Source organism: Tachypleus tridentatus, chromosome 9 (assembly GCF_004210375.1).
Source record: "Tachypleus tridentatus isolate NWPU-2018 chromosome 9, ASM421037v1, whole genome shotgun sequence".
Lineage (NCBI taxonomy): Eukaryota > Metazoa > Arthropoda > Merostomata > Xiphosura > Limulidae > Tachypleus > Tachypleus tridentatus.
In genome coordinates, this window is record NC_134833.1 from 51687021 (window position 1) to 51702896 (window position 15876).

The following is a 15876-nucleotide window of genomic DNA, read 5'->3' on the forward strand; positions in this document are numbered from 1 at the left end:
TGGTGCATCAGTCCCAGATAAAAGAAAATGATGAGTTAAAAAACTGTGACCAATGCATAGTCTAGTTAGAACAACTTCCTCTTTCTGATCCTTAATTTTTTAACTCATTGTTTTCTTTTATCTGGGACTGATGCACCAGTGTGTTATCTGTGTGACACTCAAGTTGAAATCGCTTACATTTTACTGTTGTGCCATAACTACTATCTAATGACTTGTCCAATATGAGTTTGGAACTGGTGGAAGAAGAGATACTAGTTGTGTACTTAATCCAGGATTCCTTCTGGCTTTGACTTTTGACTTGCCAAGCACGTGCACAGGCCTGCTGAAAAACAATATGGTGTAAAAGTGTGGGATACCTGTGAAAAATATCCCAGGCCAGTTTTTGGGCCTTAGGTGCCATGTGTTAGTCAGGATTTCACCATGGATGAAGATACCATGGAAAATGTGTCGTGGTTTTAGGAATACACTGAGCAGCTGCCTTAACAATACAGTCAGTCGCTGCTGCAATGCAGTTGTCAATTGATGGCTTATAGACAACAGCAGGATCAAGTTCCGAGAGAGCAATGAACGAGGGCCAGTTGGTGACCTGGTCCAGCTCTTCCATCGAGGCATGCAGGTTGGGTGGCATTGCCATGTCCAATTTCTCTCAAAGTAATATGAAAATTATCATTGCCCCTTGAGTCACTGTCAACCTTCCAAAAAGTAAGAGAAAAGTGAAGAATAGATAGATTATTAGCAGAAAAAGACTGACTAAGTGCATGAAAATAAGTACAAGAACAAAGTACTGAAAAGAGAAGTTTGTGATATGAGAGTATACTCTCTATGGAACTACTCCTCCCATCAATATTACCATCTTGCCAGAGGGAATAATGTCCATTAAAATCCCCATAGATTTAAAAGGGATACAGTAAATTTTTGATGAGGGCATCAAGGTCTCTCCAGAAGACAGATGGAGAAAACAAATAGTGATGGTATGACCCAAGGAAACACAGATGGCTACAGCCTCCAAAGGTATATCGAGTGACAAGGACAGTGTGGGCACATGTTGATTGACCAGCAGTGCCACCCTTCTATGCACTCGTCCATCACACAACCTGCCATTTTTGTACAAAGTAAACTGCCATAAGGTGACTGCATTTACAGGTTTCAGAAATGTTTCCTATATGGAGAGACATGTACAGGATGATAAGAATCAAACAAATCCTTAACGCTACTTATATCTGAACAAAAACTATGGCAGTTCCACTTTATCAAAGTGGTCATTTTTATTTATGTGGAGGAGAATGGAGCATGGAGCCCTTCTATTTTCGACAGCAATTTTTTTCTTTATTGGAAGGAGGTCCATGGATCCTGCCCTGGGTCAAGTAAGCAAGTCTCTGTCTGTGGACAAAGATTCCAGCGGCCGAGGACATAAACAAATAATCATTTTGCATCTCAGGACCAGAGAAAATGTACCTGAGAAAATGCCTGAACCTAAGCAAAAGAAAACGGACCCAAGCATGCACTGGAAGGAGTGGCAGGGACAGAAATGGGAATAGATATAGACTCATCAACTCTTTTAACCATGGAGGGCAAAAGACGTTTCACATGTCTTTCAAACGACTCTGTCACAGTTAAGAAGAGATCTGTCTGCACTTCCATTGTATCAGTGAGACAGAATGCATCAGCATATGTCTGAGATGGAGTGCGGGACAATAACTTCTCAGCCTTTAGGTAGAAAATATAATTCACAGTCATCAAATATTGCACCTCTTTCTTCTCCACCCATTTAGGGCAAGAACTAGAGTAAGAGGGGTGTGAACCACTACAGTTAGCACAATGTGGTTCCAATTTGCATTCATAGGCATTGTGGTCTTTACCACCACAATAAGCACATGTTAAAGAACCACAACATGATGTCTTCCGATGACTAAACCACTGACACTGGAAATAGTTGAGAACGTTGGAAATGTATGGCTGTATCTTACAGTTCATATAACCTACCTTGACTGTGCCAAGTAGATGTGGTTATGTAAACGTCAAAATTAAAATATAAGTAGACATCATAATTCCATCTTTGAGAGTGGAGATTCAATGCACTGCAGAAATGCCATGGCTGGAAAAACCAGTTAGAATTTCTTACTCTGAAATGTTCTTCAAGTCCCTCTGAACAATATCTCCTCTTGAGACATTTAGGGTAGCAGGGAAAGTAAACTCAATGGGTATATCCCCATTTCTCTTCAATTAAGGATGAGTTTAGTGTATTGTGGTAAGGATGTTTCCACCAAAATGTCTCCAGAGTATAACTTTCTTACTGATTTGGGGGAGCCAGCAAGCCTTTCTAATCCCTCTTGAATAAAAAAGGGGACATATGCCCTAAGAATTTCTCAGATAATGAGTACAAAATGAGAAATCTAGGTACAAAAACCGACTGTGATAGCAGTTGTTGAATAGAGTCATCCATTTGTGGCTGTTTAGCAACTTTTTTTTTTTCTCAATTTCATTTATTTTTTTTTCTTCATGAATAGGGTTATCCATAATAAAGTATGAAAATTTGAGTGCTCACTGTCCCCAACCACCATGGAGGCCAATGAGGAAACACACTGCAATTTCAAACAAGGACACTGCAGCAATGCCAGGGTTTTGTGAGTACTATACCCAAACACTAGTATCAGACCTTTTGAGAACGTCTAATGCTGGTACTTGGTTGACCCTAGCCCAGGTGGACCAGCTGACTGATCCTGGAGGCCACTTGTCTACAGGAAGTCAAAGCCAAAGTGGTGTGTTAGGGTTGAACCCCTTAACCAAATGATCCACTCTTTCCCTTCACAGGTTGCCCTGCATGGCAAACACATGGGTGGATGTTCAGATCCAGGAGGAGGTAAATTGAAAGTACATAACCTTTTCTAGTAGGTCCCCTCACCATGTACAGGAATTCACATTGAGGGACACCAAACTGGAATACTACCCAGTGATCTCCACAACAATGATAGTTGGATACTTAGAAGAAATCAAGACTGCAAATTGAAAACAGATAACAAAATACTAGTTGTTATCATATCTGCTAGATTTGTGAAAATTCAAACTGATCCCGTTTAATGTGCAAAACAAAGATGGATGAATTTTTACAAAATAAATGTGACTGATGAATAAATTATCTTATATAAACAAAACAGTTTTAAGTTATATTTACTGAAATGTTAAATTATAACAATTACTATACCAAGTTACTACATTACCTGATTACCTATACAATATATAAACCATTATGCTCAGGCTTTTGTAATAGCAAATGCCACAGCCTGAATTTTGATCATTTATCATCTGGTTATTGATCCTTTGGATAACAAATTCTTGCTAGATATGACTTTTTTATCATGGCAGATACATCAGTCATGTCTAAAATGATTACCATCATTCTTGAATGTTTCAGAATGGTAACAAAATAATTACATAGAATGTAAAAATACTTTTCTTGTTTTAACTTACATTTTCAAATGCAGATCAGTGCACTTCTAACTATACAATAATGTAGATTATAAATTATGCACAAACTAAACAATTCAACCCTACATATACTTACTTGAAATGCCGTGAGCAAAACAAGCACCTTGACGTTGTTCATTGGGTTTAGGAGGAGAACCACTGAACTGACGAATTCCTGGATCTGTTGTTTCTGACCCACCAGTTGTGCCACTAACATGACTCAGGCGACGGACATGTTCATAGTTTGAAGAAGGTGGCAGGTGCCGACGTGCATATTCATAGGCTCGCATAAGCTCTTCTTGATTGGAAGACCCTGAGGTAAGGCTATGGCTATTGGGTGCTGGTGATAAACGATAAAAGCCATGAAGTAAAGATATAAGAGTTAAAAACTGCAATCAAGATTCCTGAATGAAGGATTTCTATTACTTCCAATAACAAAAATCCTGAAATAAAGAAGTTAGAAAATAAAATAGGAATATATGTATGAAGTAGGTACTTAGGAAGTGTAACACAAGGAAAAAAGACTATAAAGTTAAGCTATGGTGATATTTAAAGCTGTTATAATGAAACAAAGTCACAAACACAAAAATATTGGAATTGATGACAGCTATAAAAATAAAATTAATTTTATGTGATAAGGCTATATTTGTTAAAAGCCAAACTGGATAATAACAAAGAAAATTTTAAATTTAAAATGCATTAGAAAACTGAAATAGTAAGAAACAAGGCTGTTTTTCTATAATTACAGGTAACCTTTGCAAGTTAACAAAAACTACAATTGGTCGAATATTCACACAATACTCATTGCTCCCACTATCAGACTACAACGACTGCTGACATGATACTGAAAAAAGAAGTTCAGGATAGAGATAAGAGACTTTGAATAGAGAAACATAGTCTAATGTACAAATTTTAAGCTGTAATATAAGTTAATTTTGAGAACTTCTAAGAAATACAGAAAGCTCTTGATCTACCTAATTGCAATATTTCATTTTAACTGCACAAAAAAGCCTATGATAAAATCTATGGCCATATGTTAAATATACATGAAAGTACATGAAAGCTATGTCGAGGACATGAAAATGAGTCTTATGAGGTGTTGGGTATAGCAGTGATAGCCAGTTTAGTGCTTAATGACCAGATGATGGACAAAGCACATCTGTGTGTGCTGATTGATGGGACAGTGAGAAAGTTTCCCATAACAAGAATAAAGGTGGACACTCCATATTATGTGGGAGACCTGGAAGCTATATGTATGAAGACACCCATCTATGAACGGTGTTTTGTAATATATCAGGCAATTAGAAGTTTGCAGAATCCAGATAGAAAGGAGACTGATATTTTCAATCATCACAAGAAATCAAGAAACATAAAGTGAGCAAGACATCAAACCCCTCAAGTCCTGTATGTTGGTCTACAGAAACTGAAGGAAGCACAGAAAATGTGCTTTCAATACAGAAAGTGTGGGAATGTGCCTGAGAGAAAGTTGAGCACAAAACAATGGGGGAAAGGGACTTACAGAAGAGGATTAGAAAAGAGTGCTGTACCAGATCTATCAAGGCAGATAAACTGTGTAAGTTAAACAGATCATCATACCAACAAGAGACTGGACTCAAGTAACGAAGTTGGGTCATGAGTCTATTCTGAGAGTATGCCTAGAAGTGAAGAAGAAGAAGATGGGATCACTAGCAACTTTCAATAGATGGGGTTATCAAAGACATCACTAAATTACATACATTATGTGACACCTTCCAAGGACAGTATCTAGTAGGAAGGTAGTCAAGATGCTACTGGATGAGATCTCTTCTGTATGAGCCATTTAGCATATTAGCTGTGGACTTGATTAGACCATCAGCCTTTCTACCTGAAAATGGCAATGAGCACATGATGACAGTAGTTGACTATGCAAAATATTACCCAGGATCCTTGGCATTACTGAACTTGAGACAGAGAGTAGCATAAGCCCTCCTGGGATTGTTCTATGGAGTTGCTTTTCCAAAAGAAGTCTTGAGTGACAGAGGGCCTCAATTTACCTCACAACTGATGCAAAACGGTTTGAAGACTAAGGCAACATTTTACCATTCCATACAATTCCAAATGTAATGAACTTTGTGAAATAGTCAATGAGTCCTAAAGAGCATCTGAAGATGTGCCATGAGAAACCATATGACTGGGATTGGTATCTGCAGGCAGAATTATTTGTTATGTTGACTGAAGAGTCCCCACAAGTGAGGACAAGATTTTTATTCTTTGAGAAACCTTATGAAAGAACAGTATGAAGTTTGATGCAGGAAGTAAAAGAATGTGTATAGGAGAAGACTAAAGAATGGACCAATATATTAGACCTCAGAAAATGATTGGAAAAGACCTGTTAACTTGCTTGAAAGTTTGTATGTAGCTTAAGGCAGTGAAGTACTACTGTAACAAGTATTGACATTTCAAGGTCAGACAGAAGGTTTCAGTTCTGCTACCCACAGACAACAAAAACTTTGGAATTGCATTAAGCAGTCAAAATAATAGACTATGAGGTGAAAGTGGAAGAGAAGACGAAGATATGTGACACCAATATGTTTAAGAAGTACTTCAAGAGAGAAAAAGACCAAATAAATATAGCTATTGAGGTACAGATGGGCATTGCACATGTGGCTGTCATAAAAGCAAAACCACAGAGTGGTAACTTTATCATTGAAGATTAAAAGCTATTTGACGAAAGACTTCTTCATGAATATGAGATATACAAAGACGTCAACACCAGTTAAAAACTGGTTGCAAGCAGAAGAAAAAGCTATAAGATTTACTGTGCTAATAAATAGATAGACTAGGCCAGACAGACTGTGAAATACAAGATTGAGACCACAAGTAAGAATTCACTTGCAATGAAGCCTTACTAGATGTTCTATGCAATGAGAAACCTGACCAAGCAAGAAGTCAAGATAATGTTAGTCAGTATATTTTACATCAGTGGTAATCTTAAAGAAGAGGGATGTCTCAAACTGCTTCTGCATAGATTTGGAGAAGCTGAACCTTGTGACAAAATTCAGATCTAAACCCATGGCCAACAAAGAGGTTATCATGTCAGAACTAGATATGGTCAAATTCTTTACCAAGAATGACTTCAGTAAAAGTTATTAGCAGATCCTGATCAAGACAGAATCTACAGAGAAAAAAAGCAATGTGCAATTGCATGGTGAGGAAGATGTTGTGCAAAACTACAAACATTTAACATTATTTATATGATATTTGGACTTAAAAACCAAAAGGGAAGACCACCTGAAAAACTCAGTGAGTTGTTCAGATGAGTGATGACAAAAGGTCTGAACATCAGGCCATCTAAGTGCTTTATCCTTAGAATGTCAGGCTTCAACAAATCATTCACCATCCAGACTGATGCATCAAAAGTTAGAATTGGAGCAGTACTTCTCCAATAACACATAGTCAAACTGTTTTCCAAAATGTACATGAGTAAAAAGCTGTTGAGTAGTGAGAAAAACTATTCTGTGATTAAACAAAAGTATCTGGTCATTATCCAGCAATCAAGAAATTCTAGAATTACTTCTATGAGAAGTTATAATGTAACTAAACCAGTCTGTGAGGACTTTGTTGAAAAAGAGACAGCTATTTAAGTTCTGGATACAACATAATCAATGGTGTAACAAACATTTGTGTATATGTTTGACTTTTTTTAATAACTTATTAAAAAAAAAGTGGATGGTGAGCTCCCTTTTTATTCTTGAAATTTATTACCAACAAGTAATAAATAGCTTACTTATCCTATGTAACAAATACAAAATGCAGTAGTTACACCTTCCACATGACTATTTACTCTTTACCTTCAGTACAAAGTCAGATTCATTTTCAACCATGATGTGATTATTATTACATCTACTGTAAATAATCTGGCTCATATATAAAACCTAACACTACAACAATTCCTAATAAGAGATAGAATGACTGATTTATGGGTACCACATCAAAAAATAGTTCTAGAAAAAAATACTATGTTCGTAAAAATTTCTAACAAGGGGATAATCTGATGTAAGACTTTAAACTTTAATGTTATAGACCACCTAATCAGAGAAAAGTGATCAATGGCAGATTGCAAAATGAAATCAGAGTTGTTACTAATATGAATACTGATGTAATAACTAAGGAAGACTGCAATTTAGACATATTGATTGGAACTGTATGGAATCAACTAGTGAGAGAGAAAGTTAACAAACTGATTCAGGATGATTTTATACACCAAACTGTCAAGAAGTCAACCAGGGTTTGTCCTTAAGATTTACTATTAATCACTAATGAGGACATGTTTGTAGGGGATCAGCTTTTACAGTTTAAGTCAACATACAAAAAGTATATGTGTTATGTGTGCTTAAACACAGACACAAATTAATTTACAGTTTTAATACAAATTACCAAAAATATTTAGTTTAAGTATGATGGTAAGCTTACATCATACTACATGCAATTTGTTTATGAAATGTAAGGGGGCATTTAGTTTCTTTGTATATATTGAAATAAAAAGAAATGAAATACTAGATCTAAATTTTCATAAAGTTTTGAGGGCACAAGAAATGATTTATTATTAGTGAACTGGGACAATGAGTTAAAAAAGTGATGTGGAAGAGGTTTGGGAAATTTTAAAAATATATTTTGCTTTTACTTCAGGATAGGCACATTTTTATAAAGAGGAAAAGAGCAACAGAAAAGATCAAACCAAACCAGCTTACTAAAAACGTAAGAGAGAAAATCAGGGAAAAATACTGTAAGTTTAAGATATTTAAGTTGACAGGGAAGTTGGAAGGTTTAGAGAACTGTAACAAGAGTAGGGCTTTGGCTAAAAAAGAAATTAGGAAATACATAATGGCTTATGAGTGTGTGTTTTCTTACATTAAAGCCACATCGGACTATCTGCTGAGCCCACCAAGGGGAATGGAACCCCTGATTTTAGCATTGTAAATCCGCAGACATACCGCTGTACTAGCGGGGGCCATAATGGCTTGTGAAACAGCTGCCTAATATTTATTTTTTTTGTTTTAAAAATTAAGATCAATTTCAAATAGGTGCTTACCTCTGAAACAGAGCTTGCATCATGCTATTTAGTAGAACTTTCTTACACAACATCACCTGACCTAATGTTCTGAATAACCTTGATATAATGCAGTAGTTACACCTTCCACATGACTATTTACTCTTTACCTTCAGTTCAAAGTCAGATTCATTTTCAACCACGATGTGATATTTCAAATCTCATAATCATTGGGAGGTGGATAGGAATGTGTTTCAGAAATATATACCTCACTGAAATTAATTTTAAATCAAGAAATGTAAAGTTCAGAATGGGCAGAATTATTTCTAAGTCACAGTTCATCTAATTACCAACAATGACAAGAAAATAAAAGAAGGTGACAGACTATGGACTTTGATGCACTCCACCAATACCAATTGATGGCTATTGGAGTAAAGCTGAGAAAAACAACAACATATTAAACAAGAAAAGAGGGGCTTAAAGACACGTTTGATAAGGAGTGAAGCACACCTGACTCTTATTAAGAGTATATGATAATATTATGTAACACAAATTTTGTTCCTGCATAGTATGTGTTGTTTCTTAATTGCTTATGTTGTAAAAGTACAGAAAATGGCCATTATTCCCTTCAAATTTGCTTTTGTGACTTGGTAATGAAATTCATAAATTAACCTATTTTCTTTGTAAAAGAGGGCAAATTTGCACATTTTCATTTATGCAAGGTCTGAATAAAACAACATATGAATCAAGATTTACATGTATTTATACTAAAGTTATACAAAAATGTTTAGAAGTGAGTAGGGTTTCGAGATTTGCGACTGTAATGTAAATCACTTTCATGTATCAGTCCCCAAATATAGTCTCCCATCATGTTTTTGTTATACACTCCTTAGTAGCAGTGTTCAAAGTCCAGTATATCTTGGTGGAAATGGTCGCCTTGCTCCTCTGAGTATGTTCCCATGTTCTCCTTGAATTTATCAAGATGAGCATCAAGAATATGGACTTTCAAGGACATCATGCTGCCTATTTTGCCATAGTTCTTCACCAGAGCCTCAACCAGTTCCACAAAATTTTTGACCTTATGATTGCCCATGAAATCTCAAACCACTGCAACAAATCTGCCCAAAGCTTTTTTTCCTTCCTACTGAGCTTCTTGGGGAATTCTGTGCACTCCAGGATCTTCTGTCAGATGGCAGAAATAAATGGATTATACATGGTTGCTTGAGGTTGATGACAGAACATGGGAGACAATGGCAAAGAAAGGGGAGGTGACACCAAAAGCCTGAGCAGAAGTGGAAACCACAACTAAGCAGGCCAAAGCACAGTCATTAGAATCACATGAAATGAAGGAGTCTGAGTCAATGAAAGTACCTTGGGAAAAAGATGAATAGGAGGATATACATATACACATAATATCCCTTCCAAATTTGACTACAAGAATCTGCAGCTTCTTCCAATGGATGAGGAATGGGAGATAAAAATGAGGGAGTTGTGCATTAAGATGTGTGGTAAAAGCATTCACATCCAAAAATTATCAATGAGCACACAATGCCTGAAACACTAATGGATCTAACTCTATTGGGAGAATCCTATTAGACTGAGATAACTGGTTCATGGCCAAACTCAGGACTTCCAGAATATGACATTGTAACTATCTAATGTGATGCTTGTGGGCTCAGTATAGGAGATTCAAGAATTGGAGGTAGATCTTGTGACAAGGTACCCCTTTGTCCGGTAATATAAGACACTAACATGGAATTATTGGCATGGACCATTACAAAATGCCTCTGAACATCCAACCAGAAGTGAAGCAAAGCAAAATAAACTACCATCAATTACAATTTGTTGAAATGTTGAAACAATTTAGACAGTGCATACCCCAGTCCAAAAGGGTAGCACTTCTAAAAACATGACATTCTGGTTAAGGAAATGGAAAAGAATCTCTAATGGTAGTAGCAAAGTCAGTCTGTATGTTGGGAGGCATGGTTTAGGAGCTTTTAAGGGATCTCAAATGAGGCTCCATTTGTCAAGTAATAACCACTGGAAGCGACCTATGTGAGCACAACTAAAGAGAATGAAGGTTTTGGAAAAAACCCACAACCCCAAAATAAATAGTTTCTCTCATGCAGTAGGAGAGGTTGATTGTCTGCAAAAGAGATGTTCCATATCGTGTATATGAAGGGGAAAAGGGTGGATCTGACTAACAAGGAAGTGAAAAACACAACTAGATGAATCAGATATTGTTTGGATGTGAGAAACAACTTCTCTACCTTGATGAGCAAACTCATTCTGGCACCCTTTTGAAGAAGAGACTGAGTATGAACAGCAGGTTCAACCTGAGAGGAAGCCAAAAATTGCAAATTTTCCATGGAATGGAAGAAACAAAGACTTCTAGCATGAAGCAGTTGAGTGAACAATCTGACTACTTGGCAGAAAGCATGAGAAGCTGAAGCCAAGTCAGATGGTAGGGCCCAAAACTGACAGATATGCCCCAGATAAACAAAATCAAGGAATGCCAGGATGCTTGGGAGATGGAAATGTATAAATAGGCATTCAATACATTGACCTACCTCCTATGCAACCTAGGAATAAAAACCCACCAAAGGGTTAGATAATACTCCATTATGAATTTGGGTATAATCAAGAAACGGTTAAGAAATAATAAATTTATAATCATTTGCCAATCTCCTGTCTTTCTGGATATGATGAATAAACAGTAGGAAAACAAGCTAAGAAGGATCTTCAAGTTCTATGGAAAGAGATTCCAAAATAAGTCTCAAACTGCTTTTTATAGACACTAACAAGAAAGAGGATGGGAAGACAATGGGTGAGGGGAAGGGAACACTAAATGTTGGCATGTAGATTCATTATAAAGAAGAACAGGTTGATAACCACAGGAAGCAGGAGATGAGGATAAGACAGCACAAACCTTATTAATGAATTACACAAAGAATGAAGGTGGTCATGGTAAATCTCCCTATATCATATATGACTTGGAAGCACATTTCTGGGGGAGGGAGAAATAGGCTGTTCAAAGTATTGTTCTCCTTGTCAGACATTACAGGAGCAGGCATGCCAGAATATTCTTTGAGTGGTGGTAAAGGTTGCATGAACACGGCCATTTCAAGTCAAATAATTGGCATCACCTCCTCAGCCAATACTCAACCTGGAAGTAGGAAACATGCAGAAGCAAGTAACAGCTGTGGTAATTGTAACTGCTTAAAAGTAAAAAATGTTGGAAAAGCAACTTTTCACAATAGAAAAATGTCAAAAAACAGAGAAATATTAAAGAAAAAGTCTGTAGTATAGAGGAAAAAATCAACAGATTTGTAAGCAAAAACAAGCACATCTGTACTGCACTTACCGGCAATCAAGAAGTGATTAATGAGTGCAAATGTGTAGAGAGCACTGTTTATCATAGGGGTTGTGTCATGCTCCTATTGGTGAAGAGCTGCTGCATAATAACTTACATGTGAATATGCAGAAAGGGGGAGGTGTAAGGTCAGTGATAAGCAATGAAAAATTGTGCTGATAGAGGGTAGTAGTGATTGAGAAAAGGTAAGATATCATATCATTACTTAACTCCAAGTAGGACTGTTCTTTTCTTGTTTTAATATTTTGAAAAATCTGTCTAGGAAATGACTTGTGAAAAGAAATATACATTTGTTACTGATTGTTTTTTGTTGTTTTGACTCAAAGAAAGAAAATACACCTATTGATTCTCAGGTACACGACAGTACACATATCTATCCTGTTTAAAACATCTTCCTGTTTGATAAGTAAATAAAACTTATGACTCATTTTTTGTGTTGTTTAGTAACTATTGCATCTGATATTATCTTGTTATGTGATTGTAACCAATTCAATGCAACATGAGATACTTTTACTCATAGTAAAATTTGCAAGTTATTGTGTTTAGCAAAAATAAATAAATATTTTTATTCTGTAAATTCTAATACAATTATTTATATGTACGCTCAATCATTGAAGTATCCTAGTTGGTAATGATCAAAAAGTCTACTTACCTGTACATTGACTATGAATACAAAATTCTTCACTTCCTTTTCCAGTTTTTCTTGATGGAGGATCTAGACTAGCCTAAGAAAAAGAATAAACATACACTGATCATGATTAGCATGTAGAATAAAGAGTCTATGGCATGATTAGCATGTAGAATAAAGAGTCTGTGACATGATTAGCATGTGGAACAAAGGGTCTATGAATAATTACAAATGCTTAAACATAAGTTGAAAAACTATGTACTTACTTATTATATGCTGTTCTTAAACTTTACTGAACTTATTCTTAAACTTTAATTAACTTAACAAAGGTAGTATCTTAATGAATAAGGTTTTAATATCAAATAAATAACTATAATTCTTCTAATATTCTCTAAGCATATGATACAAATTATCATGCCTTTAAAACATTAGGCTTACAAAGTCTTAACATTTTGAATAAAGTTAGAGATTTGGTAAAATAATGTAACTTTTTACCTAAATATAATAGTTTAAGATCTAGCTATCCACTAGAAATAAGTCTATAATAGCACCTTAGGATATGTTGAATGTAGGTTTATGGATATTATAATACATTTGACATAAATGTTGTACAGATATAAATTCATATAAAATACAACAAGTGGGAAATGATTTACACAAAAATATCATTTGGAATGCTATAATAATGTGCTGAAATAATGCTTTAACTTAACCAATATTATTATTTGGTACAAATTTAAATAAAATCACAAATAATATTATAAATATATTATATTTTAGCAAGAATTAATTTACTGATCTTTATCTGAGATTCTCCTTAGCATAATTAAGTACTTTAGTTCCTATCATTTGTTAAACTTAAGTGTATACTACATCTCAAGCTGAGATCAGTAAATGTTACCACATACTAACCAATGTTAAGAAAATTTTACTGCATGTTTGAAAACATAAAAACAGAATTATTATACTAAATATTTTATAACTGCTACAATTATAATTTTCTTGCAAAGTTATACAGGAGGTGTCTACACAAAGACTTCACTAATTTGAACTGATGTGAAGAATACAGCTAATCAACAGCACTTGCTGCCAATTCTTGTATGATCAAATAATGGAATTTTACTGCAGCTCTTGCAGTGCAGAGAACATTTCTTCAGTAAAGGAATATGAACCATGAAATGTTAAACTCGTAGTGCAGGCAAGCTAATAAACAACATTTATCATCCTAATTTGAACTGATGTGAAGAATACAGCTAATCAACAAGTGCTCCAAATAATGGAATTTTACTGCAGCTCTTACAGTGCAGAGAACATTTCTTCATTTAAACAATCTTTAAATAAGGCAATATTGGAACAAAACTTCCACACCTTTACATATAAACAACTATCTTACAAATGACTTTTATCAATTTTATGCTTTCATAGTAACAAATAGATCTTGAACATCCTCCTCTTCAATAAATGGTTATTATTATTTCCAGCTGAATGTTTTAGTCAGATTCTGAAGTTGGGTAAAATATTACTGCAATGAGAGTTTAATTAGTGGCTTAAATTGAAAATGCTTTCAAGTGAATCTTGATTTTTTAAAAATACAAATGTGTATAAAAGGTTATTTCTATGAAAATGAAATATAAATAAAAATGTACAATGCTAATGAATAATTAAAAACTAAGAGTTGTTCAAACACTAGAAACAGTAGGTTATATAAGAATCTTGTTACTGGTGGATGTATTTTTATAAAACTTTACAGTTCACATAAATTCTGTACAGTGCTTGATATAATACTAGGTAAGCATTTTAAAATGTATTTGCAAAACATAATTCAAAATATAAAAAGTATTATGAAACTATTAAAAAAAATATGTTACATAAAGTTCCAAAAAGAATAAATAAAACACAACAAGAAAAATATGTTACATAAAGTTAAGGGGCCCATGGCCTAAAAGAATAAATAAAACACAACAAGAGCAGCTTGAATTTATAATTGTTGGTAACAGAGTAAGAGTTGGCGGTGGGTGGTGATGACTAGTTACATGCTAAAAGTAGCACAGATAAGACTTGAAATTCCAAAACAAACAAACAAACAAACAAACAGTTATGCTAAGTGAAGACTTGAAAGGAAAAATCAAAGTTGTGAAGTAAAACATTTAGTCTGCAAGACACTGAAACTTTTTTGTTCAATACTATTTCTGAGGTTAGTTTAAAAATGAGAGCAAGATCAAAGGTCATAGGGTTATGTCATTAGCAGGTGGCACAGCTTAAAATGAGGTAGGTTCATTAGAGGCTCAAATATAAGTTGGATAATCAAAAATCAATAATTTTCTATCAATAAAAATCAATAGAGAAAATAATTAAACTATAAAAACTCTGCCCCTTATATACCTTGGTACACAATATTAACCCTGCCCCTTAGATTCTCGATGTGCTACAATGACCCTGACCTTTAGATACCTTTGAATGTTACAATAACCATGTCTTTCACATATCTCGGTACACTTTTCTTTCCAAAAAGTACTTATCCTCTCTCCCAATTATAGCTATTACTCGACTGCCAAGGTTATTTCTTTGCCCATCTAAGCACTGGTCTAATTTTTCCTTTCTTGCTCCAGTCTTTTATATGAAGCTCATTTACCCTTGGTGATATTTATTTCATGATACTCTTCACTGACATCAATGTAACCTCTATCCCAGTGCTGTATATAACCCTCTCATCCAGATGGTGTTTTTATTTTTGCTCAACACAGCATTTAGGAACATGTTTCTTTAAAAAATCACTGCAACTGTCAGTTCTTTGGTGCAATTTTTGCATTGCCTAGTTGACTTACATTCAATAATATTACAAATAAACAAATAAATAATTATAAAAAATCTCTTCATTATGACTTGCTGTTTTCAGCCATGAATTCTTAAGATGTTCTTTCTGGCACAGAGGTTAATTAGACTTCTCCTATTCCACTTCTATTCTCTAGCATCTCTCAACAGTTTGGGGGTTCACTCTCAGTTAACACTGTCCACGATCTGATTTGCAGTGAGATGGAGATGTACATTCAGTCTGGGGATGTTTCTCTGGGGTATTCTAAGACTGCTTTTACTCATGATCTAGGATATTCTAAAGAGAACTTAGTTTTTCTTTTTCTAAGAACTTTTGATGAGACTAATTTTGACCAGTCACATCCTGCTTCTTTTCTTCAGTTAGTTGACTGAGTATGAGAGGTTCTGAGGCTTTGTACAGTTGCTTTTGAGTCTACTTTTTCTTTGATGGCAGAAAGGTCTGAGGGCTAATATTTAGTTTTTCTTTCATCACCTGTTACTGCTGTTCATGCAGGGAAGTTTACTGCTCAATTATGCAAAGAGATAATTGTGCCTTGTCTGTCATGTTTA

At 35.0% G+C, this 15876-nt stretch overlaps 1 protein-coding gene across 1 annotated transcript in view; it reads right to left on the reverse strand.

Moving 5' to 3' along the window:
* Positions 1-15876, reverse strand: part of LOC143225248 (cell adhesion molecule Dscam1-like) — a 234562-nt gene that overhangs the window by 30269 nt on the left and 188417 nt on the right. The window contains exons 32-33 of the mRNA XM_076454314.1: positions 12520-12592; positions 3563-3805 (exon numbers count right to left, since the gene is read on the reverse strand). Of these exons, the coding sequence (XP_076310429.1) occupies positions 3563-3805; positions 12520-12592 (316 nt within the window). The remainder of the gene's footprint in view (positions 1-3562; positions 3806-12519; positions 12593-15876) is intronic.